The sequence below is a fragment of the Anthonomus grandis genome, chromosome 20 (genome assembly GCF_022605725.1).
Source record: "Anthonomus grandis grandis chromosome 20, icAntGran1.3, whole genome shotgun sequence".
In the NCBI taxonomy this organism is placed as follows: Eukaryota; Metazoa; Arthropoda; class Insecta; order Coleoptera; family Curculionidae; genus Anthonomus; species Anthonomus grandis.
Window position 1 is genome coordinate 6944026 of NC_065565.1, and position 27713 is coordinate 6971738.

Here is a 27713-nt window from a genome sequence, read left to right on the forward strand (position 1 = left end):
CCTAAAAAAAAAAAAATAGCGTGACGTTTGCAACAATAATAAACACACAATTTTTTTTTTTCGATTTTTTGAAATTTCCTAAATGTAAGTGGACATTTTTTAGGTAGATTTTAGCCGACGAAAATGGCCCGACAAAGAAAAACCGTATCCGAGAGCAATAAGGAGAGCAAGAGCCGTAACAGCAGTAGTAGCAATGGCAGCAGTTCGCCCCAATCCAAGACCCCACAGTCTAAAAGTGTCTTTATTTATTGGAAACAGGTCGCAATGGTTCTTGTGTTGGGGGTTACGGTAGTGTTTGCCATCATGGGGTACCTGCAAACCAGGGTAAACACCCCTTTTGACGATAAGAAGGTATGTTGGGTTGCTATCAATGTGTTTTTCTTGGAAGAAGGGTGTACAGGCCCTAGGGCTTTGACCACAAAGAATATAAAGGTTTTTAAAGCATGTAAGGTTAATAATTGTCTGTCAAGTTATAACGGTAAGTAGTAGAGGCAAATACACTAACGTTTCCAGGTGATAGTGAAATCTGGCTTAAAAGTTCCCGAGCAGTTCTGGGGCACCTATAGGCCAGGGGTGTATTTCGGCCTAAAAACCCGAGATCCCCACTCGTTGGTTACGGGTTTAATGTGGTACTTCCCTAATAGATTAGGACCAGGGGGTGATGGGATAAGGTCCGTTACCCTTCTTATTATTTCTTAGCAAATGTTTAAAGGTTTTTTATTTAGACACTGGTGCGAACAAGGGGACAATTTGAGAAAGTATGGTTGGCTACAGCATGACGGTAGCAACTTTGGGGTGCAGGAGATCGAAGACGCCCCGTTTAAGCTCACCACGTCTTTTGTAAAAAGGTCGGGGGGGCAGCACGGGGGCGAATGGACTGCGAGGATCACCGCTGATGTACTGGTACGTAATGTTGTCCAATCAATGTATGTTATGTTGTTGTAAAAATGAAATGTTTTAAGTTTATTTTTAAATTGTCAAATGTGTGTAAAATTAAGGCGATAGTGAAAGAAGGGAGAGCAAACTGGATCAGAAAAAAATTACTTGTCTCTTATTGGCATGTAAATATTTTGAGTTCTAGTACTCGGAATCTTGTAATTATTGATTTCTAAGATACTTTAGGGCTTTCTAAGTGTTTTCTGAAAAAATCATTAAAATCCGTTCACTAGAGGTCAAGATATTGAAATTCTTAGTCCAGGAGTGCCTGGAAGAGATAAAATTATTTGTCTCTTATTGGCAAGTGAATATCTTGAGTTCTAGTGGTTGGAATCTTGTAGTTATTGATTTCTGAGATACTTTAGGGCTTTTTAAGTGTTTTCTGAAAAAATCATTAAAATCCGTTGACTAGAAGTCAAGATATTGAAATTCTTAGTCCAGGAGTGCCTGGAAGAAATAAAATAATTTGTCTCTTATTGGCAGGCGAATATCTTGAGTTCTAGTGGTTGGAATCTTGTAGTTATTGATTTCTGAGATACTTTAGGGCTTTTTAAGTGTTTTCTGAAAAAATCATTAAAATCCGTTCACTGGAAGTCAAGATATTGAAATTCTTAGTCCAGGATTGCCTGGAAGAGATAAAATAATTTGGTCTTATTGGCAAGTGAATATCTTGAGTTCTAGTGGTCGGAATCTTGTAATTATTGATTTCTGAGATACTTTAGGGCTTTTTAAGTGTTTTTTGAAAAAATCATTAAAATCCGTTCACTAGAAGTCAAGATATTGAAATTCTTAGTCCAGGAGTGCCTGGAAGAGATAAAATAATTTGTCTCTTATTGGCAAGCGAATATCTTGAGTTCTAGTGGTTGGAATCTTGTAATTATTGATTTCTAAGATACTTTAGGGCTTTTTAAGTGTTTTCTAAAAAAATCATTAAAATCGGTTCACTAGAAGTCAAGATATTGAAATTCTTAGTCCAGGAGTGCCTGGAAGAGATAAAATAATTTGTCTCTTATTGGCAAGCGACTATCTTGAGTTCAAGTGGTTGGAATTTTGCAATTATTGATTTCTGAGATACTTTAGGGCTTTTTAAGTGTTTTTTGAAAAAATCATTAAAATCCGTTCACTAGAAGTGAAGATATTGAAATTCTTAGTCCAGGAGTGCCTGGAAGAAATAAAATAATTTGTCTCTTATTGGCAGGCGAATATCTTGAGTTCTAGTGGTTGGAATCTTGTAGTTATTGATTTCTGAGATACTTTAGGGCTTTTTAAGTGTTTTCTGAAAAAATCATTAAAATCCGTTGACTAGAAGTCAAGATATTGAAATTCTTAGTCCAGGAGTGCCTGGAAGAAATAAAATAATTTGTCTCTTATTGGCAGGCGAATATCTTGAGTTCTAGTGGTTGGAATCTTGTAGTTATTGATTTCTGAGATACTTTAGGGCTTTTTAAGTGTTTTCTGAAAAAATCATTAAAATCGGTTCACTAGAAGTCAAGATATTGAAATTCTTAGTCCAGGAGTGCCTGGAAGAGATAAAATAATTTGTCTCTTATTGGCAAGCGACTATCTTGAGTTCAAGTGGTTGGAATTTTGCAATTATTGATTTCTGAGATACTTTAGGGCTTTTTAAGTGTTTTTTGAAAAAATCATTAAAATCCGTTCACTGGAAGTCAAGATATTGAAATTCTTAGTCCAGGATTGCCTGGAAGAGATAAAATAATTTGGTCTTATTGGCAAGTGAATATCTTGAGTTCTAGTGGTCGGAATCTTGTAATTATTGATTTCTGAGATACTTTAGGGCTTTTTAAGTGTTTTTTGAAAAAATCATTAAAATCCGTTCACTAGAAGTCAAGATATTGAAATTCTTAGTCCAGGAGTGCCTGGAAGAGATAAAATAATTTGTCTCTTATTGGCAAGCGACTATCTTGAGTTCAAGTGGTTGGAATTTTGCAATTATTGATTTCTGAGATACTTTAGGGCTTTTTAAGTGTTTTCTGAAAAAATCATTAAAATCCGTTCACTGGAAGTCAAGATATTGAAATTCTTAGTCCAGGATTGCCTGGAAGAGATAAAATAATTTGGTCTTATTGGCAAGTGAATATCTTGAGTTCTAGTGGTCGGAATCTTGTAATTATTGATTTCTGAGATACTTTAGGGCTTTTTAAGTGTTTTTTGAAAAAATCATTAAAATCCGTTCACTAGAAGTCAAGATATTGAAATTCTTAGTCCAGGAGTGCCTGGAAGAGATAAAATAATTTGTCTCTTATTGGCAAGCGACTATCTTGAGTTCAAGTGGTTGGAATTTTGCAATTATTGATTTCTGAGATACTTTAGGGCTTTTTAAGTGTTTTTTGAAAAAATCATTAAAATCCGTTCACTAGAAGTGAAGATATTGAAATTCTTAGTCCAGGAGTGCCTGGAAGAAATAAAATAATTTGTCTCTTATTGGCAGGCGAATATCTTGAGTTCTAGTGGTTGGAATCTTGTAGTTATTGATTTCTGAGATACTTTAGGGCTTTTTAAGTGTTTTCTGAAAAAATCATTAAAATCCGTTGACTAGAAGTCAAGATATTGAAATTCTTAGTCCAGGAGTGCCTGGAAGAAATAAAATAATTTGTCTCTTATTGGCAGGCGAATATCTTGAGTTCTAGTGGTTGGAATCTTGTAGTTATTGATTTCTGAGATACTTTAGGGCTTTTTAAGTGTTTTCTGAAAAAATCATTAAAATCGGTTCACTAGAAGTCAAGATATTGAAATTCTTAGTCCAGGAGTGCCTGGAAGAGATAAAATAATTTGTCTCTTATTGGCAAGCGACTATCTTGAGTTCAAGTGGTTGGAATTTTGCAATTATTGATTTCTGAGATACTTTAGGGCTTTTTAAGTGTTTTTTGAAAAAATCATTAAAATCCGTTCACTGGAAGTCAAGATATTGAAATTCTTAGTCCAGGATTGCCTGGAAGAGATAAAATAATTTGGTCTTATTGGCAAGTGAATATCTTGAGTTCTAGTGGTCGGAATCTTGTAATTATTGATTTCTGAGATACTTTAGGGCTTTTTAAGTGTTTTTTGAAAAAATCATTAAAATCCGTTCACTAGAAGTCAAGATATTGAAATTCTTAGTCCAGGAGTGCCTGGAAGAGATAAAATAATTTGTCTCTTATTGGCAAGCGACTATCTTGAGTTCAAGTGGTTGGAATTTTGCAATTATTGATTTCTGAGATACTTTAGGGCTTTTTAAGTGTTTTCTGAAAAAATCATTAAAATCCGTTCACTGGAAGTCAAGATATTGAAATTCTTAGTCCAGGATTGCCTGGAAGAGATAAAATAATTTGGTCTTATTGGCAAGTGAATATCTTGAGTTCTAGTGGTCGGAATCTTGTAATTATTGATTTCTGAGATACTTTAGGGCTTTTTAAGTGTTTTTTGAAAAAATCATTAAAATCCGTTCACTAGAAGTCAAGATATTGAAATTCTTAGTCCAGGAGTGCCTGGAAGAGATAAAATAATTTGTCTCTTATTGGCAAGCGAATATCTTGAGTTCTAGTGGTTGGAATCTTGTAATTATTGATTTCTAAGATACTTTAGGGCTTTTTAAGTGTTTTCTAAAAAAATCATTAAAATCGGTTCACTAGAAGTCAAGATATTGAAATTCTTAGTCCAGGAGTGCCTGGAAGAGATAAAATAATTTGTCTCTTATTGGCAAGCGACTATCTTGAGTTCAAGTGGTTGGAATTTTGCAATTATTGATTTCTGAGATACTTTAGGGCTTTTTAAGTGTTTTTTGAAAAAATCATTAAAATCCGTTCACTAGAAGTGAAGATATTGAAATTCTTAGTCCAGGAGTGCCTGGAAGAAATAAAATAATTTGTCTCTTATTGGCAGGCGAATATCTTGAGTTCTAGTGGTTGGAATCTTGTAGTTATTGATTTCTGAGATACTTTAGGGCTTTTTAAGTGTTTTCTGAAAAAATCATTAAAATCGGTTCAATGCCTGGAAGAGATAAAATAATTTGTCTCTTATTGGCAAGCGACTATCTTGAGTTCAAGTGGTTGGAATTTTGCAATTATTGATTTCTGAGATACTTTAGGGCTTTTTAAGTGTTTTTTGAAAAAATCATTAAAATCCGTTCACTAGAAGTGAAGATATTGAAATTCTTAGTCCAGGAGTGCCTGGAAGAAATAAAATAATTTGTCTCTTATTGGCAGGCGAATATCTTGAGTTCTAGTGGTTGGAATCTTGTAGTTATTGATTTCTGAGATACTTTAGGGCTTTTTAAGTGTTTTCTGAAAAAATCATTAAAATCCGTTGACTAGAAGTCAAGATATTGAAATTCTTAGTCCAGGAGTGCCTGGAAGAGATAAAATAATTTGTCTCTTATTGGCAAGCGAATATCTTGAGTTCTAGTGGTTGGAATCTTGTAATTATTGATTTCTAAGATACTTTAGGGCTTTTTAAGTGTTTTCTAAAAAAATCATTAAAATCGGTTCACTAGAAGTCAAGATATTGAAATTCTTAGTCCAGGAGTGCCTGGAAGAGATAAAATAATTTGTCTCTTATTGGCAAGCGACTATCTTGAGTTCAAGTGGTTGGAATTTTGCAATTATTGATTTCTGAGATACTTTAGGGCTTTTTAAGTGTTTTTTGAAAAAATCATTAAAATCCGTTCACTAGAAGTGAAGATATTGAAATTCTTAGTCCAGGAGTGCCTGGAAGAAATAAAATAATTTGTCTCTTATTGGCAGGCGAATATCTTGAGTTCTAGTGGTTGGAATCTTGTAGTTATTGATTTCTGAGATACTTTAGGGCTTTTTAAGTGTTTTCTAAAAAAATCATTAAAATCGGTTCACTAGAAGTCAAGATATTGAAATTCTTAGTCCAGGAGTGCCTGGAAGAGATAAAATAATTTGTCTCTTATTGGCAAGCGACTATCTTGAGTTCAAGTGGTTGGAATTTTGCAATTATTGATTTCTGAGATACTTTAGGGCTTTTTAAGTGTTTTTTGAAAAAATCATTAAAATCCGTTCACTAGAAGTGAAGATATTGAAATTCTTAGTCCAGGAGTGCCTGGAAGAAATAAAATAATTTGTCTCTTATTGGCAGGCGAATATCTTGAGTTCTAGTGGTTGGAATCTTGTAGTTATTGATTTCTGAGATACTTTAGGGCTTTTTAAGTGTTTTCTGAAAAAATCATTAAAATCCGTTGACTAGAAGTCAAGATATTGAAATTCTTAGTCCAGGAGTGCCTGGAAGAGATAAAATAATTTGTCTCTTATTGGCAAGCGAATATCTTGAGTTCTAGTGGTTGGAATCTTGTAATTATTGATTTCTAAGATACTTTAGGGCTTTTTAAGTGTTTTCTAAAAAAATCATTAAAATCGGTTCACTAGAAGTCAAGATATTGAAATTCTTAGTCCAGGAGTGCCTGGAAGAGATAAAATAATTTGTCTCTTATTGGCAAGCGACTATCTTGAGTTCAAGTGGTTGGAATTTTGCAATTATTGATTTCTGAGATACTTTAGGGCTTTTTAAGTGTTTTTTGAAAAAATCATTAAAATCCGTTCACTAGAAGTGAAGATATTGAAATTCTTAGTCCAGGAGTGCCTGGAAGAAATAAAATAATTTGTCTCTTATTGGCAGGCGAATATCTTGAGTTCTAGTGGTTGGAATCTTGTAGTTATTGATTTCTGAGATACTTTAGGGCTTTTTAAGTGTTTTCTGAAAAAATCATTAAAATCGGTTCACTAGAAGTCAAGATATTGAAATTCTTAGTCCAGGAGTGCCTGGAAGAGATAAAATAATTTGTCTCTTATTGGCAAGCGACTATCTTGAGTTCAAGTGGTTGGAATTTTGCAATTATTGATTTCTGAGATACTTTAGGGCTTTTTAAGTGTTTTTTGAAAAAATCATTAAAATCCGTTCACTAGAAGTGAAGATATTGAAATTCTTAGTCCAGGAGTGCCTGGAAGAAATAAAATAATTTGTCTCTTATTGGCAGGCGAATATCTTGAGTTCTAGTGGTTGGAATCTTGTAGTTATTGATTTCTGAGATACTTTAGGGCTTTTTAAGTGTTTTCTGAAAAAATCATTAAAATCCGTTGACTAGAAGTCAAGATATTGAAATTCTTAGTCCAGGAGTGCCTGGAAGAAATAAAATAATTTGTCTCTTATTGGCAGGCGAATATCTTGAGTTCTAGTGGTTGGAATCTTGTAGTTATTGATTTCTGAGATACTTTAGGGCTTTTTAAGTGTTTTCTGAAAAAATCATTAAAATCGGTTCACTAGAAGTCAAGATATTGAAATTCTTAGTCCAGGAGTGCCTGGAAGAGATAAAATAATTTGTCTCTTATTGGCAAGCGAATATCTTGAGTTCTAGTGGTTGGAATCTTGTAATTATTGATTTCTAAGATACTTTAGGGCTTTTTAAGTGTTTTCTAAAAAAATCATTAAAATCGGTTCACTAGAGGTCAAGATATTGAAATTCTTAGTCCAGGAGTGCCTGGAAGAGATAAAATAATTTGTCTCTTATTGGCAAGCGAATATCTTGAGTTCTAGTGGTTGGAATCTTGTAATTATTGATTTCTAAGATACTTTAGGGCTTTTTAAGTGTTTTCTAAAAAAATCATTAAAATCGGTTCACTAGAGGTCAAGATATTGAAATTCTTAGTCCAGGAGTGCCTGGAAGAGATAAAATAATTTGTCTCTTATTGGCATGCGAATATCTTGAGTTCTAGTGGCTTTTAAGGGTGGTGTTAATGAAAAACAAGATTTTTGCATAAAAACAATTGTCCAATTAACTTGCAACCTTCCCCCATTGATTAGCAATAGATCTCTTTATTAATACAAGTAAATTGTTCTTGATTTAAATTTCTGATAAGTTCAATTAAAATAGTTCTTGAAGTTATTACCAAGTTTGAACAGTTGACCTTGTCACGGTCACCAAGATTTTCCCACTCTAAAAAATGACCTTGAACTTCAAATGACCTTTAAAACAACGATCAAGGCCACCAACTGGTGATATCCCATAGAAACGCGGGTGGTTCTCAAGGGAGGCAATTTGACCTTGTCAAGGTTAATATAGAAAACGAGGTGTCGGTCAAAGACTCCAATCTGTATGAATCGATGAAAAAGTGACCCTGTGACCTTTAAATGACCTTGAACCTTTAGAGTTCAAGTAAAACCTATCAAGAAGAAATGAATACTATTGGTGAATTAAAAGATAAAATATTAAAAATTAAAAAGGGAAACACAAAATAGTTCCGAGCACTCCTATGATAAAATCATCAATATCTTGATTTTAATTCAATGGATTTTAATGATTTTTTCAGAAAATCTTTGAAAAACCTTTAGGTATCGTAGAAATCAATAATTACAAATTTCTGGCCACTAGAACTCAAGATATTCACTTGCCAATAAGAGACAAATTATTTTATTTCTTCCAGGCACTCCTGGACTAAGAATTTCAATATCTTCACTTCTAGTGAACGGATTTTAATGATTTTTTCAAAAAACACTTAAAAAGCCCTAAAGTATCTCAGAAATCAATAATTACAAGATTCTAACCACTAGAACTCAAGATATTCGCTTGCCAATAAGAGACAAATTATTTTATTTCTTCCAGGCACTCCTGGACTAAGAATTTCAATATCTTGACTTCCAGTGAACGGATTTTAATAATTTTTTCAGAAAACACTTAAAAGGCCCTAAAGTATCTTAGAAATCAATAATTACAAGATTCCGACCACTAGAACTCAAGATATTCGCTTGCCAATAAGAGGCAAATTATTTTATTTCTTCCAGTCACTCCTGGACTAAGAATTTCAATAACTTGACTTCTAGTGAACGGATTTTAATGATTTTTTCAGAAAACGCTTAGAAAGCCCTAAAGTATCTCGGAAATCAATAATTACAAGATTCCAACCACTAGAACTCAAGATATTCGCTTGCCAATAAGAGACAAATTATTTTATCTCTTCCAGGCACTCCTGGACTAAGAATTTCAATATCTTGACTTCTAGTGAACGGATTTTAATGATTTTTTCAGAAAACACTTAAAAAGCCCTAAAGTATCTCAGAAATCAATAATTACAAGATTCCGACCACTAGAACTCAAGATATTCGCTTGCCAATGAGACACAAATTATTTTATCTCTTCCAGGCACTCCTGGACTAAGAATTTCAATATCTTGACTTCTAGTAAACGGATTTTAATAATTTTTTCAGAAAACACTTAAAAAGCCCTAAAGTATCTCAGAAATCAATAATTACAAGATTCTAACCACTAGAACTCAAGATATTCACTTGCCAATAAGACACAAATTATTTTATTTCTTCCAGGCACTCCTGGACTAAGAATTTCAATATCTTGACTTCTAGTCAACGGATTTTAATGATTTTTTCAGAAAACACTTAAAAAGCCCTAAAGTATCTCAGAAATCAATAATTACAAGAATCCACCCACTAGAACTCATGATATTCACTTGCCAATAAGAGACAAATTATTTTATTTCTTCCAGGCACTCCTGGACTAAGAATTTCAATATCTTGACTTCTAGTGAACGGATTTTAATGATTTTTTTAGAAAACACTTAAAAAACCCTAAAGTATCTCGGAAATCAATAATTACAAGATTCCGACCACTAGAATTCAAGATATTCGCTTGCCAATAAGAGACAAATTATTTTATCTCTTCCAGGCACTCCTGGACTAAGAATTTCAATATCTTGACTTCTAGTGAACGGATTTTAATGATTTTTTCAGAAAACACTTAAAAAGCCCTAAAGTATCTTAGAAATCAATAATTACAAAATTTCGACCACTAGAACTCAAGATATTCGCTTGCCAATAAGACACAAATTATTTTATCTCCTCCAGGCACTCCTGGACTAAGAATTTCAATATCTTGACTTCTAGTGAACAGATTTTAATGATTTTTTCAGAAAACACTTAAAAAGCCCTAAAGTATCTCGGAAATCAATAATTACAAAATTCCAACCGCTAGAACTCAAGATATTCACTTTTGCATTCCGCTCACTTTAATATTGCAGCCCGAGTACCAAAACAAGGTCCCAAAGTCCGAGCGGATCTCCTTAATCTGGTACGCCGCCCTAGACAAGGACACCGAAGGCTTTTTAGCCCCCACAAACTCAAATACCGACCTGACAGGCATCAGGGGTGAAACCTCCGGTTTAGGTAGATACATAGTAAATTCCCCCATATATTAAATAAAACGAATTTACTCGCCGCCTTAGGTCAATTTAAAATGACCCTCTTTCCTCAACAAGGCACCGTGGATCACGAGTCTTATTTGAGCACGGTGGTGCCTGGTCTAGATCTACTCAAAGAGACCGTGATCAATTCCTTAAGGCTGGACCCCGGGGGGCCTCGAAAGATCGTTTTAGGGGGCGCGATCGACCCCCCGGGGGGCCCGAACGTAAGCGACAGACCTCTAAGAGGGTGAACCGAGGGTTTAATACGGATTTTTCAGGGGGTTCCCAACTTGGTGGCCACCCAAATAACCGCCAAACTCCCATTTAGTATCGACATTGTGTTTGAGTCGAAATCGGTAGCGAACGTGCCCGAGAGGCTCCTGGGGGACTCTTATACGAAATCCCTGGAGTGGCTCCGAACGCGGTTCGATCAAAGGTTCGAGGACACCTTTGGGTTGAAGAGTAAAGGGTGAGTGAACCCTTTAGGGGTTCCCCAATTGACCCTAAAAGGGGTTTAACCGTGCAGGTACCACGCGAAGCACATCGAGTTCGCGCAGGCTGCCCTCAGTAACATGATCGGGGGTATCGGGTACTTCTATGGGTCCTCGTTGGTGCAGAGCAGGTACAACGAGGAACCGGTGAGTTATTGGCGGGCGCCGCTGTACACGGCGGTGCCCTCAAGGAGTTTCTTTCCCAGGGGGTTCCTGTGGGACGAGGGGTTCCACGGCCTACTGATATCCCAGTGGGATCTCGATATCGAGTTGGACATTATGGGACACTGGTTCGATTTGATGAATGCCGAGGGTTGGATACCGAGGGAGCAGATTTTGGGTGAGTTATGGAAATGTGAATTTTTAGTTTAGTGCGACGTTTAGACCCTTTGAGGTGCATCCTCAGGGGTTCCTGTGCAGTCCGGGCACTTGAGGGTTTTTATTGTTTGGTTTTTTGACTGTTTGGAAGAGATGACGTCACAGCGCTTTGGTCGATGTAATTAATGAATTTTTTGATAATTATTTATTTATTCCAGGCAGTTGAGCCTATTTTTTATTATAAATTAGACAGTGAAAAATGATGTAAATTTTTTTGCAGTTGGTCAACTTTGAATTTTTTTCATGGAAAAACGAATGATTTTTTTAAACGGGATTTTAACGTTTTTGGAATATTTGGGACCTTCTGAATCGTTTGGTACCACTGGCACAGTCGTACCTCTTATAGTTTTCTAGCTATGGAATTTCAAAGTTTTCGAATTAATTTTTTTATATTTGTTTTACAGTCAATTTTGAAATTTTTTCCTAAAAAAAATAATAATTTTCAAAAATTTTTTCTAGCGTTTCTGGAATATTTGGGACCTTCTGAATAGTTTGGTACCACTGGCATAGTCGTACCTCTTATAGATTCCAAGATATGGAATTTCAAAGTTTTTTTAAATAAATTTTCTCTATTAATTTTACCATCAACTTTGAATTTTTTTCCTGGAAAAAATAATAATTTTCAAAATTTTTTTCCAGCGTTTCTGGAATATTTGGGATCTTCTGAATCGTTTGGTATCACTGGAATAGTCGTATCTCTGATAGCTTCCAAGATATGGAATTTCAAAGTTTTTTAAATAAATTTTCTCTATTTATTTTATCGTCAACTTTGAATTTTTTTCCTGGAAAAAATAATAATTTTCAAAAATTTTTTCCAGCATTTCTGGACTATTTGGGACCTTCTGAATCGTTTGGTACCACTAGAACAGTCGTACCTCTTATAGTTTCCAAGATGTGGAATTTCAAAGTTTTTTAAATAAATTTTCTCTATTTATTTTACCATCAACTTTGAAATTTTTTCCTGGATAAAATAATATTTTTCAAATTTTTTTTCCAGCATTTCTGGACTATTTGGGACCTTCTGAATCGTTTGGTACCACTGGTATAGTCGTACCTCTTATAGTTTCCTAGCTATGGAATTTCAAAGTTTTCGTATTAATTTTTTTATATTTGTTTTATCATCAACTTTGAAATTTTTTCCTGGAAAAAATAATAATTTTCAAAATTTTTTTCCAGCGTTTCTGGAATATCTAGGACCTTCTGAATCGTTTGGTACCACTGGATCAGTCGTACCTCTTATAGTTTCCAAGATATGGAATTTCAAAGTTTTTTAAATAAATTTTCTCTATTTATTTTACCATCAACTTTGAATTTTTTTCCTAAAAAAACTAATAATTTTCAAAAATTTTTTATAGCGTTTGTGGAATATTTGGGACCTTCTGAATCGTTTGGTACCACTGGAACAATCGTACCTCTTATAGTTTCCAAGATATGGAATTTCAAAGTTTTTTAAATAAATTTTCTCTATTTATTTTATCGTCAACTTTGAATTTTTTTCCTGGAAAAAATAATAATTTTCAAAATTTTTTTCTAGCGTTTCTGGAATATTTGGGACCTTTTGAATTGTTTGGTACCACTGGCATAGTCGTACCTCTTATAGGTTCCAAGATATGGAAATTCAAAGTTTTTTAAATAAATTTTCTCTATTTATTTTACCATCAACTTTGAATTTTTTTCCTGGAAAAAATAAAAATTTTCAAAAATTGTTTCTAGCATTTCTGGAATATTTGGGACCTTCTGAATCGTTTGGTACCACTGGCACAGTCGTACCTCTTATAGCTTCCAAGATACGGAATTTCAATTTGAATTTTTTCCTGGAAAAAATAATAATTTTCAAAAATTTTTTCCAGCGTTTCTGGAATATTTGGGACCTTCTGAATCGTTTGGTACCACTGGCATAGTCGTACCTCTTATAGTTTCCACGATATGAAATTTCAAAGTTTTTTAAATAAATTTTCTCTATTTATTTTACCATCAACTTTGAATTTTTTTCCTGAAAAAAATAATAATTTTCAAACATTATTTTCCAGCTTTTCTGGAATATTTGGGACCTTCTGAATCGTTTGGTACCACTGGAACAGTCGTACCTCTTATAGTTTCCAAGATATGGAATTTCAAAGTTTTTTAAATAAATTTTCTCTATTTATTTTACCATCAACTTTGAATTTTTTTCCTGGAAAAAATAATAATTTTCAAAAATTTTTTCCAACGTTTCTGGAATATTTGGTACTTTCTGAATCGTTTGGTACCACTAAAAAAGTCGTACCACTTATAGTTTCCAAGATATGGAATTTCAAAGTTTTTTAAATAAATTTTCTCCATTTATTTTACCATCAACTTTGAATTTTTTTCCTGGAAAAACTGATAATTTTCAAAATTTTTTTCCAGCGTTTCTGGAATATTTGGGACCTTCTGAATCGTTTGGTACCACTGGAACAGTCGTACCTCTTGTAGTTTCCAAGATATGGAATTTCAAAGTTTTTTAAATAAATTTTCTCTATTTATTTTACCATCAACTTTGAATTTTTTTCCTGGAAAAAAAATAATTTTCAAAATTTTTTTTTAGCGTTTCTGGAATATTTGGGACCTTCTGAATCGTTTGGTACCACTGGCATAGTCGTACCTCTTATAGTTTCCAAGATATGAACCTTCAAAGTTTTTTAAATAAATTTTCTCTATTTATTTTACCATCAACTTTGAATTTTTTTCCTGAAAAAACTAATGATTTTCAAAAATTTTTTCCAGCGTTTCTGGAATATTTGGGACCTTCTGAATCGTTTGGTACCACTGGAACAGTCGTACCTCTTATAGTTTCCAAGATATGGAATTTCAAAGTTTTTTAAATAAATTTTCTCTATTTATTTTACCATCAACTTTGAATTTTTTTCCTGGAAAAAAAAATAATTTTCAAAATTTTTTTTTAGCGTTTCTGGAATATTTGGGACCTTCTGAATCGTTTGGTACCACTGAAATAGTCGTACCTCTAATAGTTTACAAGATATGAAATTTCAAACTTTTCGTATATTTGTTTCACAGCCAACTTTGAATTTTTTTCCTGAAAAAACTAATAATTTTCAAAATTTTTTTCCAGCGTTTCTGAAATATTTGGGACCTTCCGAATCGTTTGGTACCACTGGAACAGTCGTATCTCCTATAGTTTCCAAGATATAGAATTTCAAAGTTTTTTAAATAAATTTTCTCTATGTATTTTACAGCGTTTCTGGAATACTTGGGACCTTCTGAATCGTTTGGTACCACTGGAACAGTCGTACCTCTTATAGTTTCCAAGATATGGAATTTCAAAGTTTTTTAAATAAATTTTCTCTATTTATTTTACCATCAACTTTGAATTTTTTTCCTGGAAAAAATAATAATTTTCAAAAATTTTTTCCAACGTTTCTGGAATATTTGGTACTTTCTGAATCGTTTGGTACCACTAAAAAAGTCGTACCACTTATAGTTTCCAAGATATGGAATTTCAAAGTTTTTTAAATAAATTTTCTCCATTTATTTTACCATCAACTTTGAATTTTTTTCCTGGAAAAACTGATAATTTTCAAAATTTTTTTCCAGCGTTTCTGGAATATTTGGGACCTTCTGAATCGTTTGGTACCACTGGAACAGTCGTACCTCTTGTAGTTTCCAAGATATGGAATTTCAAAGTTTTTTAAATAAATTTTCTCTATTTATTTTACCGTCAACTTTGAAATTTTTTTCCTGAAAAAACTAATGATTTTCAAAATTTTTTTCTAGCGTTTCTGGCCTATTTAGGACCTTCTGAATCGTTTGGTACCACTGGAACAGTCGTACCTCTTATAGCTTCCAAGATATGGAATTTCAAAGTTTTTTAAATAAATTTTCTATATTTATTTTACCATCAATTTTGAATTTTTTTCCTGGAAAAAAATAATAATTTTCAAAATTTTTTTCCAGCGTTTCTGGAATATTTGGGACCTTCTGAATCGTTTGGTACCACTGGCATAGTCGTACCTCTTATAGTTTCCTAGCTATGGAATTTTAAAGATTTTTAAATAAATTTTCTCTATTTATTTTACCATCAACTTTGAATTTTTTTCCTGAAAAAACTAATGATTTTCAAACATTTTTTCCAGCGTTTCTGGAATATTTGGGACCTTCTGAATCGTTTGGTACCACTGGAACAGTCGTACCTCTTATAGTTTCCAAGATATGGAATTTCGAAGTTTTTTAAATACATTTTCTCTATTTATTTTACCGTCAATTTTGAAATTTTTTCCTGGAAAAAATAATTATTTTCAAAATTTTTTTCCAGCGTTTCTGGAATATTTGGGACCTTCTGAATCGTTTGGTACCACTGGAACAGTCGTACCTCTTATAGTTTCCAAGATATGGAATTTCAAAGTTTTTTAAATAAATTTTCTCTATTTATCTTACCATCAACTTTGAATTTTTTTCCTGGAAAAAATAATAATTTTCAAAAATTTTTTCCAGCGTTTCTGGAATATTTGGTACCTTCTGAATCGTTTGGTACCACTGGATAAGTCGTACCTGTTATAGTTTCCTAGCTATGGAATTTCAAAGTTTTCGTATTAAATTTTTTATATTTGTCTTACAGTCAACTTTGAAATTTTTTTCTGAAAAAAATAATAATTTTCAAACATTATTTTCCAGCTTTTCTGGAATATTTGGCACCTTCTAAATTGTTTGGTACCACTGGAACAGTCGTACCTCTTATAGTTTCTTAGCAATGGAATTTTAAAGTTTTCGTATTAAATTTTTTATATTTGTTTCACAGCCAACTTTGAATTTTTTTCCTGGAAAAAATAATAATTTTCAAAATTTTTTTCCAGCGTTTCTGAAATATTTGGGACCTTCCGAATCGTTTGGTACCACTGGAACAGTCGTATCTCCTATAGTTTCCAAGATATAGAATTTCAAAGTTTTTTAAATAAATTTTCTCTATGTATTTTACCATCAACTTTGAATTTTTTTCCTGAAAAAACTAATGATTTTCAAAAATTTTTGCCAGCGTTTCTGGAATACTTGGGACCTTCTGAATCGTTTGGTACCACTGGATCAGTCGTACCTCTTATAGTTTCCAAGATATGGAATTTCGAAGTTTTTTAAATACATTTTCTCTATTTATTTTACCGTCAATTTTGAAATTTTTTCCTGGAAAAAATAATTATTTTCAAAATTTTTTTCCAGCGTTTCTGGAATATTTGGGACCTTCTGAATCGTTTGGTACCACTGGAACAGTCGTACCTCTTATAGTTTCCAAGATATGGAATTTCAAAGTTTTTTAAATAAATTTTCTCTATTTATATTACCATCAACTTTGAAATTTTTTCCTGGAAAAAATTATAATTTTCAAAATTTTTTTCCAGCGTTTCTGAAATATTTGGGACCTTCCGAATCGTTTGGTACCACTGGAACAGTCGTATCTCTTATAGTTTCCAAGATATGAAATTTCAAAGTTTTTTAAATAAATTTTCTCTATTTATTTTACCATCAACTTTGAATTTTTTTCCTGGAAAAAATTATAATTTTCAAAAATTTTTTTTTATAATTTGAAAATTATAATTTTCAAAAATTTTTTCCAGCGTTTCTGGAATATTTGGGACCTTCTGAATCGTTTGGTACCACTGGAACAGTCGTACCTCTTATAGTTTCTTAGCAATGGAATTTTAAAGTTTTCGTATTAAATTTTTTATATTTGTTTCACAGTCAACTTTGAATTTTTTTCCTGGAAAAACTAATAATTTTCAAAATTTTTTTCCAGCGTTTCTGAAATATTTGGGACCTTCCGAATCGTTTGGTACCACTGGATCAGTCGTACCTCTTATAGTTTCCAAGATATGGAATTTCAAAGTTTTTTAAATGAATTTTCTCTATTTATTTTATTGTCAACTTTGGATTTTTGTCCTGAAAAAACTAATGATTTTCAAAAATTTTTTCCAGCGTTTCTGGAATATTTGGGACCTTCTGAATCGTTTGGTACCACTGAAATAGTCGTACCTCTAATAGTTTACAAGATATGAAATTTCAAACTTTTCGTATTAAATTTTTTATATTTGTTTTACTCTTAACTTTGAAATTTTTTCCTGAAAAAAATAAAAATTTTCAAAATTTTTTTCCAGCGTTTCTAAAATATATGGGAGCTTCTAAATCGTTTGGTACTACTGGAACAGTCGTACCTCTTATAGCTTCCAAGATATGGAATTTCAAAGTTTTTTAAATAAATTTTCTCTATTTATTTTACCATCAACTTTGAATTTTTTTCCTGGAAAAAAAAATAATTTTCAAAATTTTTTTCCAGCGTTTCTGGAATATGTGGGACCTTCTGAATCATTTGGTACCACTGGTATAGTCGTACCTCTTATAGTTTCCAAGATATGGAATTTCAAAGTTTTTTAAATAAATTTTCTCTATTTATTTTACCATCAACTTTGAATTTTTTTCCTGGAAAAAATAATAATTTTCAAAAATTTTTTTCAGCATTTCTGGAATATTTGGGATCTTCTGAATCGTTTGGTACCACTGGAACAGTCGTACCTCGTATAGTTTCCACGCTATGGAATTTTAAAGTTTTCATATTAAATTTTTTATATTTGTTTTACAGTCAACTTTGAATTTTTTTCCTGAAAAAACTAATAATTTTTAAAAAATTTTTCCAACGTTTCTGGAATATCTGGGGCCTTCTGAATCGTTTGGTACCACTGGAATAGTCGTACCTCTTATAGTTTCCTAGCTATGGAATTTCAAAGTTTTCGTATTAATTTTTTTATATTTGTCTTACAGTCAACTTTAAAATTTTTTCCTGGAAAAAATGATCATTTTCAAAAATTTTTTCCAACGTTTTTGACTATTTGGGACCTTCTGAATCGTTTGGTACCACTGAAATAGTCGTACCTCTAATAGTTTCCAAGATATGGAAAATCAAAGTTTTTTAAATAAATTTTCTCTATTTATTTTACCATCAACTTTGAATTTTTAAAATTTTTCAAAAATAATTGTTTTCAAATTTTTTTTCCAGCGTTTCTGGAATATTTGGGACCTTCTGAATCGTTTGGTACCACTGGTATAGTCGTACCTCTTATAGTTTCCTAGCAATGGAATTTCAAAGTTTTCGAATTAATTTTTTTATATTTGTTTTACAGTCAACTTTGAAATTTTTTCCTAAAAAAACTAATGATTCTCAAACATTTTTTCCAGCGTTTCTGGACTATTTGGGACCTTCTGAATCGTTTGGTACCACTGGATAAGTCGTACCTGTTATAGTTTCCTAGCTATGGAATTTCAAAGTTTTCGTATTAAATTTTTTGTATTTGTCTTACAGTCAACTTTGAAATTTTTTTCTGAAAAAACTAATGATTTTCAAAAAATTTTTCCAGCGTTTCTGGAATATTTGGGACCTTCTGAATCGTTTGGTACCACTGAAATAGTCGTACCACTTATAGTTTCCAAGATATGGAATTTCAAAGTTTTTTAAATAAATTTTTTCTATTTATTTTACCAACAACTTTGAATTTTTTTCCTGGAAAAAATAATAATTTTCAAAAATTTTTTTCAGCGTTTCTGGAATATTTGGGACCTTCTGAATCGTTTGGTACCACTGGTATAGTCGTACCTCTTATAGTTTCCTAGCAATGGAATTTCAAAGTTTTCGAATTAATTTTTTTATATTTGTTTTACAGTCAACTTTGAAATTTTTTCCTAAAAAAACTAATGATTCTCAAACATTTTTTCCAGCGTTTCTGGAATATTTGGGACCTTCTGAATCGTTTGGTACCACTGGTATAGTCGTACCTCTTATAGTTTCCTAGCAATGGAATTTCAAAGTTTTCGAATTAATTTTTTTATATTTGTTTTACAGTCAACTTTGAAATTTTTTCCTAAAAAAACTAATGATTCTCAAACATTTTTTCCAGCGTTTCTGGAATATCTGGGGCCTTCTGAATCGTTTGGTACCACTGGAATAGTCGTACCTCTTATAGTTTCCTAGCTATGGAATTTCAAAGTTTTCGTATTAATTTTTTTATATTTGTCTTACAGTCAACTTTAAAATTTTTTCCTGGAAAAAATGATCATTTTCAAAAATTTTTTCCAACGTTTTTGACTATTTGGGACCTTCTGAATCGTTTGGTACCACTGAAATAGTCGTACCTCTAATAGTTTCCAAGATATGGAAAATCAAAGTTTTTTAAATAAATTTTCTCTATTTATTTTACCATCAACTTTGAATTTTTAAAATTTTTCAAAAATAATTGTTTTCAAATTTTTTTTCCAGCGTTTCTGGAATATTTGGGACCTTCTGAATCGTTTGGTACCACTGGTATAGTCGTACCTCTTATAGTTTCCTAGCAATGGAATTTCAAAGTTTTCGAATTAATTTTTTTATATTTGTTTTACAGTCAACTTTGAAATTTTTTCCTAAAAAAACTAATGATTCTCAAACATTTTTTAAATGATGAAATTTTAAACTTTTCGTATTAAATTTTTTATATTTGTTTTACTCTTAACTTTGAAATTTTTTCCTGAAAAAAATTAAAAATTTCAAAATTTTTTTCCAGCGTTTCTGGAATATTTGGGACCTTCTAAATCGTTTGGTACCACTGGAACAGTCGTACCTCTTATAGTTTCCAAGATATGGAATTTTAAAATTTTTTTAAATAAATTTTCTCTATTTATTTTACCATCAACTTTGAATTTTTTTCCTGGAAAAAAAAATAATTTTCAAAATTTTTTTCCAGCGTTTCTGGAATATGTGGGACCTTCTGAATCATTTGGTACCACTGGTATAGTCGTACCTCTTATAGTTTCCAAGATATGGAATTTCAAAGTTTTTTAAATAAATTTTCTCTATTTATTTTACCATCAACTTTGAATTTTTTTCCTGGAAAAAATAATAATTTTCAAAAATTTTTTTCAGCATTTCTGGAATATTTGGGATCTTCTGAATCGTTTGGTACCACTGGAACAGTCGTACCTCGTATAGTTTCCACGCTATGGAATTTTAAAGTTTTCATATTAAATTTTTTATATTTGTTTTACAGTCAACTTTGAATTTTTTTCCTGAAAAAACTAATAATTTTTAAAAAATTTTTCCAACGTTTCTGGAATATCTGGGGCCTTCTGAATCGTTTGGTACCACTGGAATAGTCGTACCTCTTATAGTTTCCTAGCTATGGAATTTCAAAGTTTTCGTATTAATTTTTTTATATTTGTCTTACAGTCAACTTTAAAATTTTTTCCTGGAAAAAATGATCATTTTCAAAAATTTTTTCCAACGTTTTTGACTATTTGGGACCTTCTGAATCGTTTGGTACCACTGAAATAGTCGTACCTCTAATAGTTTCCAAGATATGGAAAATCAAAGTTTTTTAAATAAATTTTCTCTATTTATTTTACCATCAACTTTGAATTTTTAAAATTTTTCAAAAATAATTGTTTTCAAATTTTTTTTCCAGCGTTTCTGGAATATTTGGGACCTTCTGAATCGTTTGGTACCACTGGTATAGTCGTACCTCTTATAGTTTCCTAGCAATGGAATTTCAAAGTTTTCGAATTAATTTTTTTATATTTGTTTTACAGTCAACTTTGAAATTTTTTCCTAAAAAAACTAATGATTCTCAAACATTTTTTCCAGCGTTTCTGGACTATTTGGGACCTTCTGAATCGTTTGGTACCACTGGATAAGTCGTACCTGTTATAGTTTCCTAGCTATGGAATTTCAAAGTTTTCGTATTAAATTTTTTGTATTTGTCTTACAGTCAACTTTGAAATTTTTTTCTGAAAAAACTAATGATTTTCAAAAAATTTTTCCAGCGTTTCTGGAATATTTGGGACCTTCTGAATCGTTTGGTACCACTGAAATAGTCGTACCACTTATAGTTTCCAAGATATGGAATTTCAAAGTTTTTTAAATAAATTTTTTCTATTTATTTTACCAACAACTTTGAATTTTTTTCCTGGAAAAAATAATAATTTTCAAAAATTTTTTTCAGCGTTTCTGGAATATTTGGGACCTTCTGAATCGTTTGGTACCACTGGAACAGTCGTACCTCTTATAATTTCTTAGCAATGGAATTTTAAAGTTTCCGTATTAAATTTTTTATATTTGTTTCACAGTCAACTTTGAATTTTTTTCCTGGAAAAACTAATAATTTTCAAAATTTTTTTCCAGCGTTTCTGAAATATTTGGGACCTTCTGAATCGTTTGGTACCACTGGTATAGTCGTACCTCTTATAGTTTCCAAGCTACGGAATTTCAAAGTTTTTTTATTTAATTATGCATATTTATCTTACCATCCGAAAATGGTCAACTTTCAAATTTTTTCCTGGAAAAACCAATAAATTTCAAAAATTTTCTTCGACGTTTTTAGAATATTTGGAACCTTCTAAATCCACTGGTACCACTGAAAAAGTCGTACCTCTTATAGTTTCCAAGCTACGGAATTTCAAAGTTTTTTTATTAAATTATGCATATTCATCTAACAGTCCGAAAATGGTCAACTTTGAAATTTTTTCCTGGAAAACCCAATAAATTTCAAAAATTTTCTTCGACGTTTTTAGAATATTTGGAACCTTCTGAATCCACTGGTACCACTGAAAAAGTCGTACCACTTATAGTTTCCAAGCTACGCAATTTCAAAGTTTTTTTATTAAATTATGCATATTTATCTTACCGTCCGAAAATGGTCAACTTTCAAATTTTTTCCTGGAAAAACCAATAAATTTTAAAAAATTTCTTCAACGTTTCTAGAATATTTGGAACCTTCTGAATCCACTGGTACCACTGAAAAAGTCGTACCACTTATATTTTCCAAGCTACGCAATTTCGAAGTTTTTTTATTAAATTATGCATATTTATCTAACAGTCCAAAAATGGTCAACTTTGAAATTTTTTCCTGGAAAAACCAATAAATTTCAAAAATTTTCTTCGACGTTTTTAGAATATTTGAAACCTTCTGAATCCACTGGTACCACTGAAAAAGTCGTACCACTTATAGTTTCCAAGCTACGGAATTTCAAAGTTTTTTTATTTAATTATGCATATTTATCTTACCGTCCGAAAATGGTCAACTTTGAAATTTTTTCCTGGAAAAACCAATAAATTTAAAAAAAAATTTTCAACGTTTCTAGAATATTTGGAACCTTCTGAATCGACTGGTACCACTGAAACGATCGTACCTCTTACGGTTTCCATGCTACGAGCTTTCAAAGTCTCGTATTCCACACATCCGATACACTTCCAAAATGAACTCCTATAAAACATGCAATTACCCTTCGGAACTCCCGATTGCCATTCCGTACATTATTTCGGCACCTGCTTTTCTCTACATCGGATTAATCCCGATAACCTTCACAAGTGAACCTTCACAAGTAACCTTCTCTGTGACATTTTTTAATAATTCACGACGTGATTTTTCGAAAGGGGTCGAGGCCCGGGCGAAAGTCCCCAAGGAGTTCGTCGTGCAATGGAACACGAACGCCAACCCCCCGACCTTCTTCCTCACCCTCGAATACATCTTAAACAAATACGAGGAGCAATTGACCAACGAACGTCTGGCCCACCTGGAGCGACTCTATCCGAGATTGCAAGTATGACGAAAATCGACAAAAACCGCGCCGGTCCAATTTACTTAATCCCGCATTTCTAGGCGTGGTTCCAGTGGTTCAATAGCACCCAAAAGGGTGCCTTGGCCGGTTCGTACAGGTGGAGGGGGCGGGATTATTTGACCAATAAGGAGTTGAACCCGAAGACTCTCACCTCTGGTCTGGATGACTTTCCTAGGTACGGAATTTTCCAGGGTGTTCTCTCTCTCTCTCTCGCTCTGTAGGGCTTCAAGGGCGCGTTTTCCTCTTTTAGATCCTCCCACCCTTCGGACCTGGAACGTCACGTGGATCTGTACTGTTGGATGGCCGTAGCGTCCAACACCATGGCCCGCTTGGCATATCTTTTAGGGCGTGACACTTATGCCAAATACAAACAAACGGCCAGTTATTTAATGGATAACGGTCTCATGGACGAACTGCACTGGTCCAATTTTTCTAAGAGGTACAATATATGCTCTCTCTCTCTCTCACACACTTACGTGAGTGATTAAATTAAAGATACGCCGACTACGGACTTCATACGGACGCGGTTAAGTTGGTACGACCGAAACCGTTGCCTAGGCAACAGAACCAGAACCTGGAGATGGTCAGGGAGGTGCTGAAACGTCCGGAGTATCGACTGGTGGACTCGCACTTCGGTTACGTGAACGTGTTTCCGTTTCTGTTGCGGGTTCTGGAGCCCACCTCTCCGCATTTAGGTGAGTCAGTGACGTGGGTTGACATTCCGTACATTGTTTCGGCACTTTTTTTTTTAATTCTTTGATTTATTAAGTGTTTTATGTGTAATACGCTTCGGAGGTTGCGTAAATTGATGGTATGTGAATTTTTTGTTTTTTACAGGCACTCGTGGATTAAAAATGTTAATATCTCGAGTTGTAGTGCATCGATTTTAGTGAATTTTTCAAATAAGGCTAAAATAGTCTTCAGACTACTCAATAAATCAAGAATTTCTAAATTTGGACCACTAGAACCCGAAATATTCACTTGGCAATAAGAGACAAATTATTTTGTTCCTTACAGGCGCTCCTGGACTAAGAATTCCAATATCTTGACTTCTAGTGAACGGATTTTAGTGATTTTTTCAAAAAAGACTAAAAAGACTTCAGACTAGTCCACAAATCAAGAATTTTTAAATTTGGACTACTAGAACCCGAGATATTCACTTGCCAATGAGAAACAAATTATTTTGTTCCTTACAGGCGCTCCTGGACTAAGAATTCCAATATCTTGACTTCTAGTGAACGGATTTTAGTGATTTTTTTAAAAAAGACTAACAAAGACTTCAGACTACTGAAAAAATCAATAGTTTTTAAATTTGGACTACTAGAACCCGAGATATTCACTTGCCAATGAGAGGCAAATTATTTTGTTCCTTACAGGCACTCCTGGACTAAGAATTCTAATATCTTGACTTCTAGTCAACGGATTTTAGTGATTTTTTTAAAAAAGACTAAAAAGACTTCAGACTACTCAAAAAATCAAGAATTTCTAAATTTGGACTACTAGAACCCGAGATATTCACTTGCCAATGAGAGACAAATTATTTTCTTCCTTACAGGCACTCCTGGACTAAGAATTCCAATATCTTGACTTCTAGTGAACGGATTTTAGTGATTTTTTTAAAAAAGACTAACAAAGACTTCAGACTAGTCCACAAGTCAATAATTTTTAAGTTTGGACTACTAGAACCCGAGATATGCACTTGCCAATAAGAGACAAATTATTTTGTTCCTTACAGGCACTCCTGGACTAAGAATTCCATTATCCTGACTTCTAGTGAACGGATTTTAGTGATTTTTTTAAAAAAGACTAACAAAGACTTCAGACTAGTCCACAAGTCAATAATTTTTAAATTTGGACTACTAGAACCCGAGATATTTACTTGCCAATGAGAGACAAGTTATTTTGTTCCTTACAGGCACTCCTGGACTAAGAATTCCAATATCTTGACTTCTAGTGAACGGATTTTAGTGATTTTTTCAAAAATGACTAAAAAAGACTTCAGACTACTCAATAAATCAAGAATTTTTAAATTTGGACTACTAGAACCCGAGATATTCACTTGTAAATTGCAGACAAATTATTTTGTTCCTTACAGGCACTCCTGGACTAAAAATTCCAATATCTTTACTTCTAGTGAACGGATTTTAGTGATTTTTTCAAAAAAGACTAAAAAAGCTTTAGACTAGTCCACAAATCAAGAATTTTTAAATTTAGACCACTAGAACCCGAGATATTCACTTGCCAATAAGAGACAAATTATTTTGTTCCTTACAGGCGCTCCTAGACTAAGAATTCCATTATTCTGACTTCTAGTCAACGGATTTTAGTGATTTTTTTAAAAAAGACTAAAAAAGCTTCAGACTAGTCCACAAATCAAGAATTTTTAAATTTGGACTACTAGAACCCGAGATATTCACTTGCCAATGAGAGACAAATTATTTTGTTCCTTACAGGCGCTCCTGGACTAAGAATTCCAATATCTTGACTTTTAGTCAGCAGATTTTAGTGATTTTTTCAAAAAAGACTAAAAAAGCTTCAGACTAGTCCACAAATCAAGAATTTTTAAATTTGGACTACTAGAACCCGAGATATTCACTTGCCAATGAGAGGCAAATTATTTTGTTCCTTACAGGCGCTCCTGGACTAAGAATTCCATTATTTTGACTTTTAGTTAGCGGATTTTAGTGATTTTTTCAAAAAAGACTAAAAAGACTTCAGACTACTCAAAAAATCAATAATTTTTAAATTTGGACTACTAGAACCCGAGATATTCACTTGCCAATGAGAGGCAAATTATTTTGTTCCTTACAGGCGCTCCTGGACTAAGAATTCCATTATTTTGACTTTTAGTCAACGGATTTTAGTGATTTTTTCAAAAAAGACTAAAAAAGCTTCAGACTACTCAATAAATCAAGAATTTCTAAATTTGGACTACTAGAACCCGAGATATTCACTTGCCAATGAGAGACAAATTATTTTGTTCCTTACAGGCACTCCTGGACTAAGAATTCCATTATCTTGACTTCTAGTGAACGGATTTTAGTGATTTTTTTAAAAAAGACTAAAAAAGCTTCAGACTAGTCAATAAATCAAGAATTTTTAAATTTGGACCACTAGAACCCGAGATATTCACTTGCCAATGAGAGACAAATTATTTTGTTCCTTACAGGCGCTCCTGGACTAAGAATTCCATTATCTTGACTTTTAGTTAGCGGATTTTAGTGATTTTTTCAAAAAAGACTAAAAAAGCTTCAGACTAGTCCACAAATCAAGAATTTTTAAATTTGGACTACTAGAACCCGAGATATTCACTTGCCAATGAGAGACAAATTATTTTGTTCCTTACAGGCGCTCCTGGACTAGGAATTCCTTTATCTTGACTTCTAGTCGACGGATTTTAGTGATTTTTTCAAAAAAGACTAAAAAGACTTCAGACTACTCAAAAAATCAATAATTTTTAAATTTGGACTACTAGAACCCGAAATATTCACTTGCCAATGAGAAACAAATTATTTTGTTCCTTACAGGCACTCCTGGACTAAGAATTCCATTATCTTGACTTTTAGTCAGCAGATTTTAGTGATTTTTTCAAAAAATACTAAAAAAGACTTCAGACTAGTCCACAAATCAAGAATTTCTAAATTTGGACTACTAGAACCCGAGATATTCACTTGCCAATGAGAGACAAATTATTTTCTTCCTTACAGGCACTCCTGGACTAAGAACTCTATTATCTTGACCCAAAAATGATCATTAATCAATGTAATACCTTCGCAGGTGCTAATTGACATTCCGTACATTATTTGGGCCCTAAAAATTAATTAATTTATTTAATTGGGTCGTAAAAAATATGACTATCTTCTAAAAATCCTAAAACAAAATTCGCACATAAGTTTGTAAACAAATCCCTTATCAACCATTAAAAAAAACCCTGTTTGACATTCCGTACATGGTTTGGGCCCCTTGAGGCTCTTCTGCATCTGTTGACTCTCCAGGTCAAATCCTCAAAGACATCCGGAGGCCCGACTACTTGTGGAGCGACTACGGTCTTCGATCTCTCTCCAAGACTTCTCCGTTGTACATGCGACGTAACACCGAACACGATCCTCCTTACTGGAGGGGCCAAGTCTGGATAAACATGAATTTCCTGGCGGCACGTTCCCTATGGCACTACGGTCAACTGGAGGGTCCCTACCGTACCGTAGCCAGAGAACTGTTCGAGGAATTGAGGACGAACGTCGTAAATAACGTCGTCGATCAGTATTTTAAGACGGGATACGTGTGGGAGCAGTATAGTGACGTCACGGGAGAGGGCAGCGGATGCAGACCGTTTACCGGATGGAGTGCCTTGACCGTTATTTTAATGAGCGGAGGGTTTGAATGAATTGTTTGACGCGCTCACGCTCAATTTGTTATTTTGTTTTTAAGTGTACTTGATTTATTAAATTTTGTGTTTTGATTAGAAGTTGCGTTTTTGTTTGTTTATATGCTCTTTCGTTCATTTTACATAAATCTTTTTGAATTTTTTAAATAGGATGAACGGTCGAGGAGTTATGGCTGTTTGAAATTTTTGCCACGTCAGCAACATCTTGTTGCGTCAACCTTGGGGTTTTTGGCTGATAACTTCAGATCTACTTGAGCTACAATGATGAAATAAACTTTGATTTATTCATCATTGCTTACTCGAGAATATTGATAATTAGTGATTTTGCTGTAAATTGAATATTTTCAAAGATATCTGAGCTGAAAAAAAATTATCTTCTTTAAACGAGGTTGAATATAAAAAATGCTTCTATCTTCTTTGGTAATTGACCTACAGTCAAGAGTATCATAAGTAAAATTGAACAATGATTAATTGTCTACCCAAATCTTTTTAAATTTCTCAATGACGATGAACAGCCGAGGAGTTACGACTGTTTGAATTTTTCGCCACGTCAGCAGAGCCTCGCTGGGTCAACCTTGGGGTTTTTGGCTGATAACTTGGGACCTACTGGAGCTACAATAATAAAATAAACTTTGTTTGATTCATCATTGCTTACTCAATAATATTGATAATTCATGATTTTGCTCTAAAATGAATATTTCCGGAGATAATCGAGTTGCA

At 32.9% G+C, this 27713-nt stretch overlaps 1 protein-coding gene across 1 annotated transcript; it reads left to right on the forward strand.

Moving 5' to 3' along the window:
- LOC126747793 (mannosyl-oligosaccharide glucosidase) lies at nucleotides 1–27074 on the forward strand. Its single transcript, XM_050456593.1, has 12 exons — nucleotides 1–351; nucleotides 514–671; nucleotides 726–903; nucleotides 9978–10122; nucleotides 10182–10363; nucleotides 10418–10608; nucleotides 10666–10970; nucleotides 22425–22591; nucleotides 22651–22784; nucleotides 22860–23048; nucleotides 23105–23304; nucleotides 26605–27074. Exons 1-12 carry the CDS (start codon nucleotides 124–126, stop codon nucleotides 26991–26993), a joined length of 2466 nt encoding a protein of 821 aa, XP_050312550.1. The 5' UTR covers nucleotides 1–123; the 3' UTR covers nucleotides 26994–27074.
- The last annotated feature ends 639 nt before the right edge of the window (nucleotides 27075–27713 follow it).

Bases quoted from the DNA above. Each gene is read 5' to 3' on its own strand.
- LOC126747793 (XM_050456593.1), top strand. From the start codon at position 124: ATGGCCCGACAAAGAAAAACCGTATCCGAGAGCAATAAGGAGAGCAAG. The intron at 904-9,977 runs GTACGTAATGTT...TTAATATTGCAG, and splicing joins GGATCACCGCTGATGTACTG to CCCGAGTACCAAAACAAGGT. The intron at 10,364-10,417 runs GTAAGCGACAGA...CGGATTTTTCAG, and splicing joins ACCCCCCGGGGGGCCCGAAC to GGGGTTCCCAACTTGGTGGC.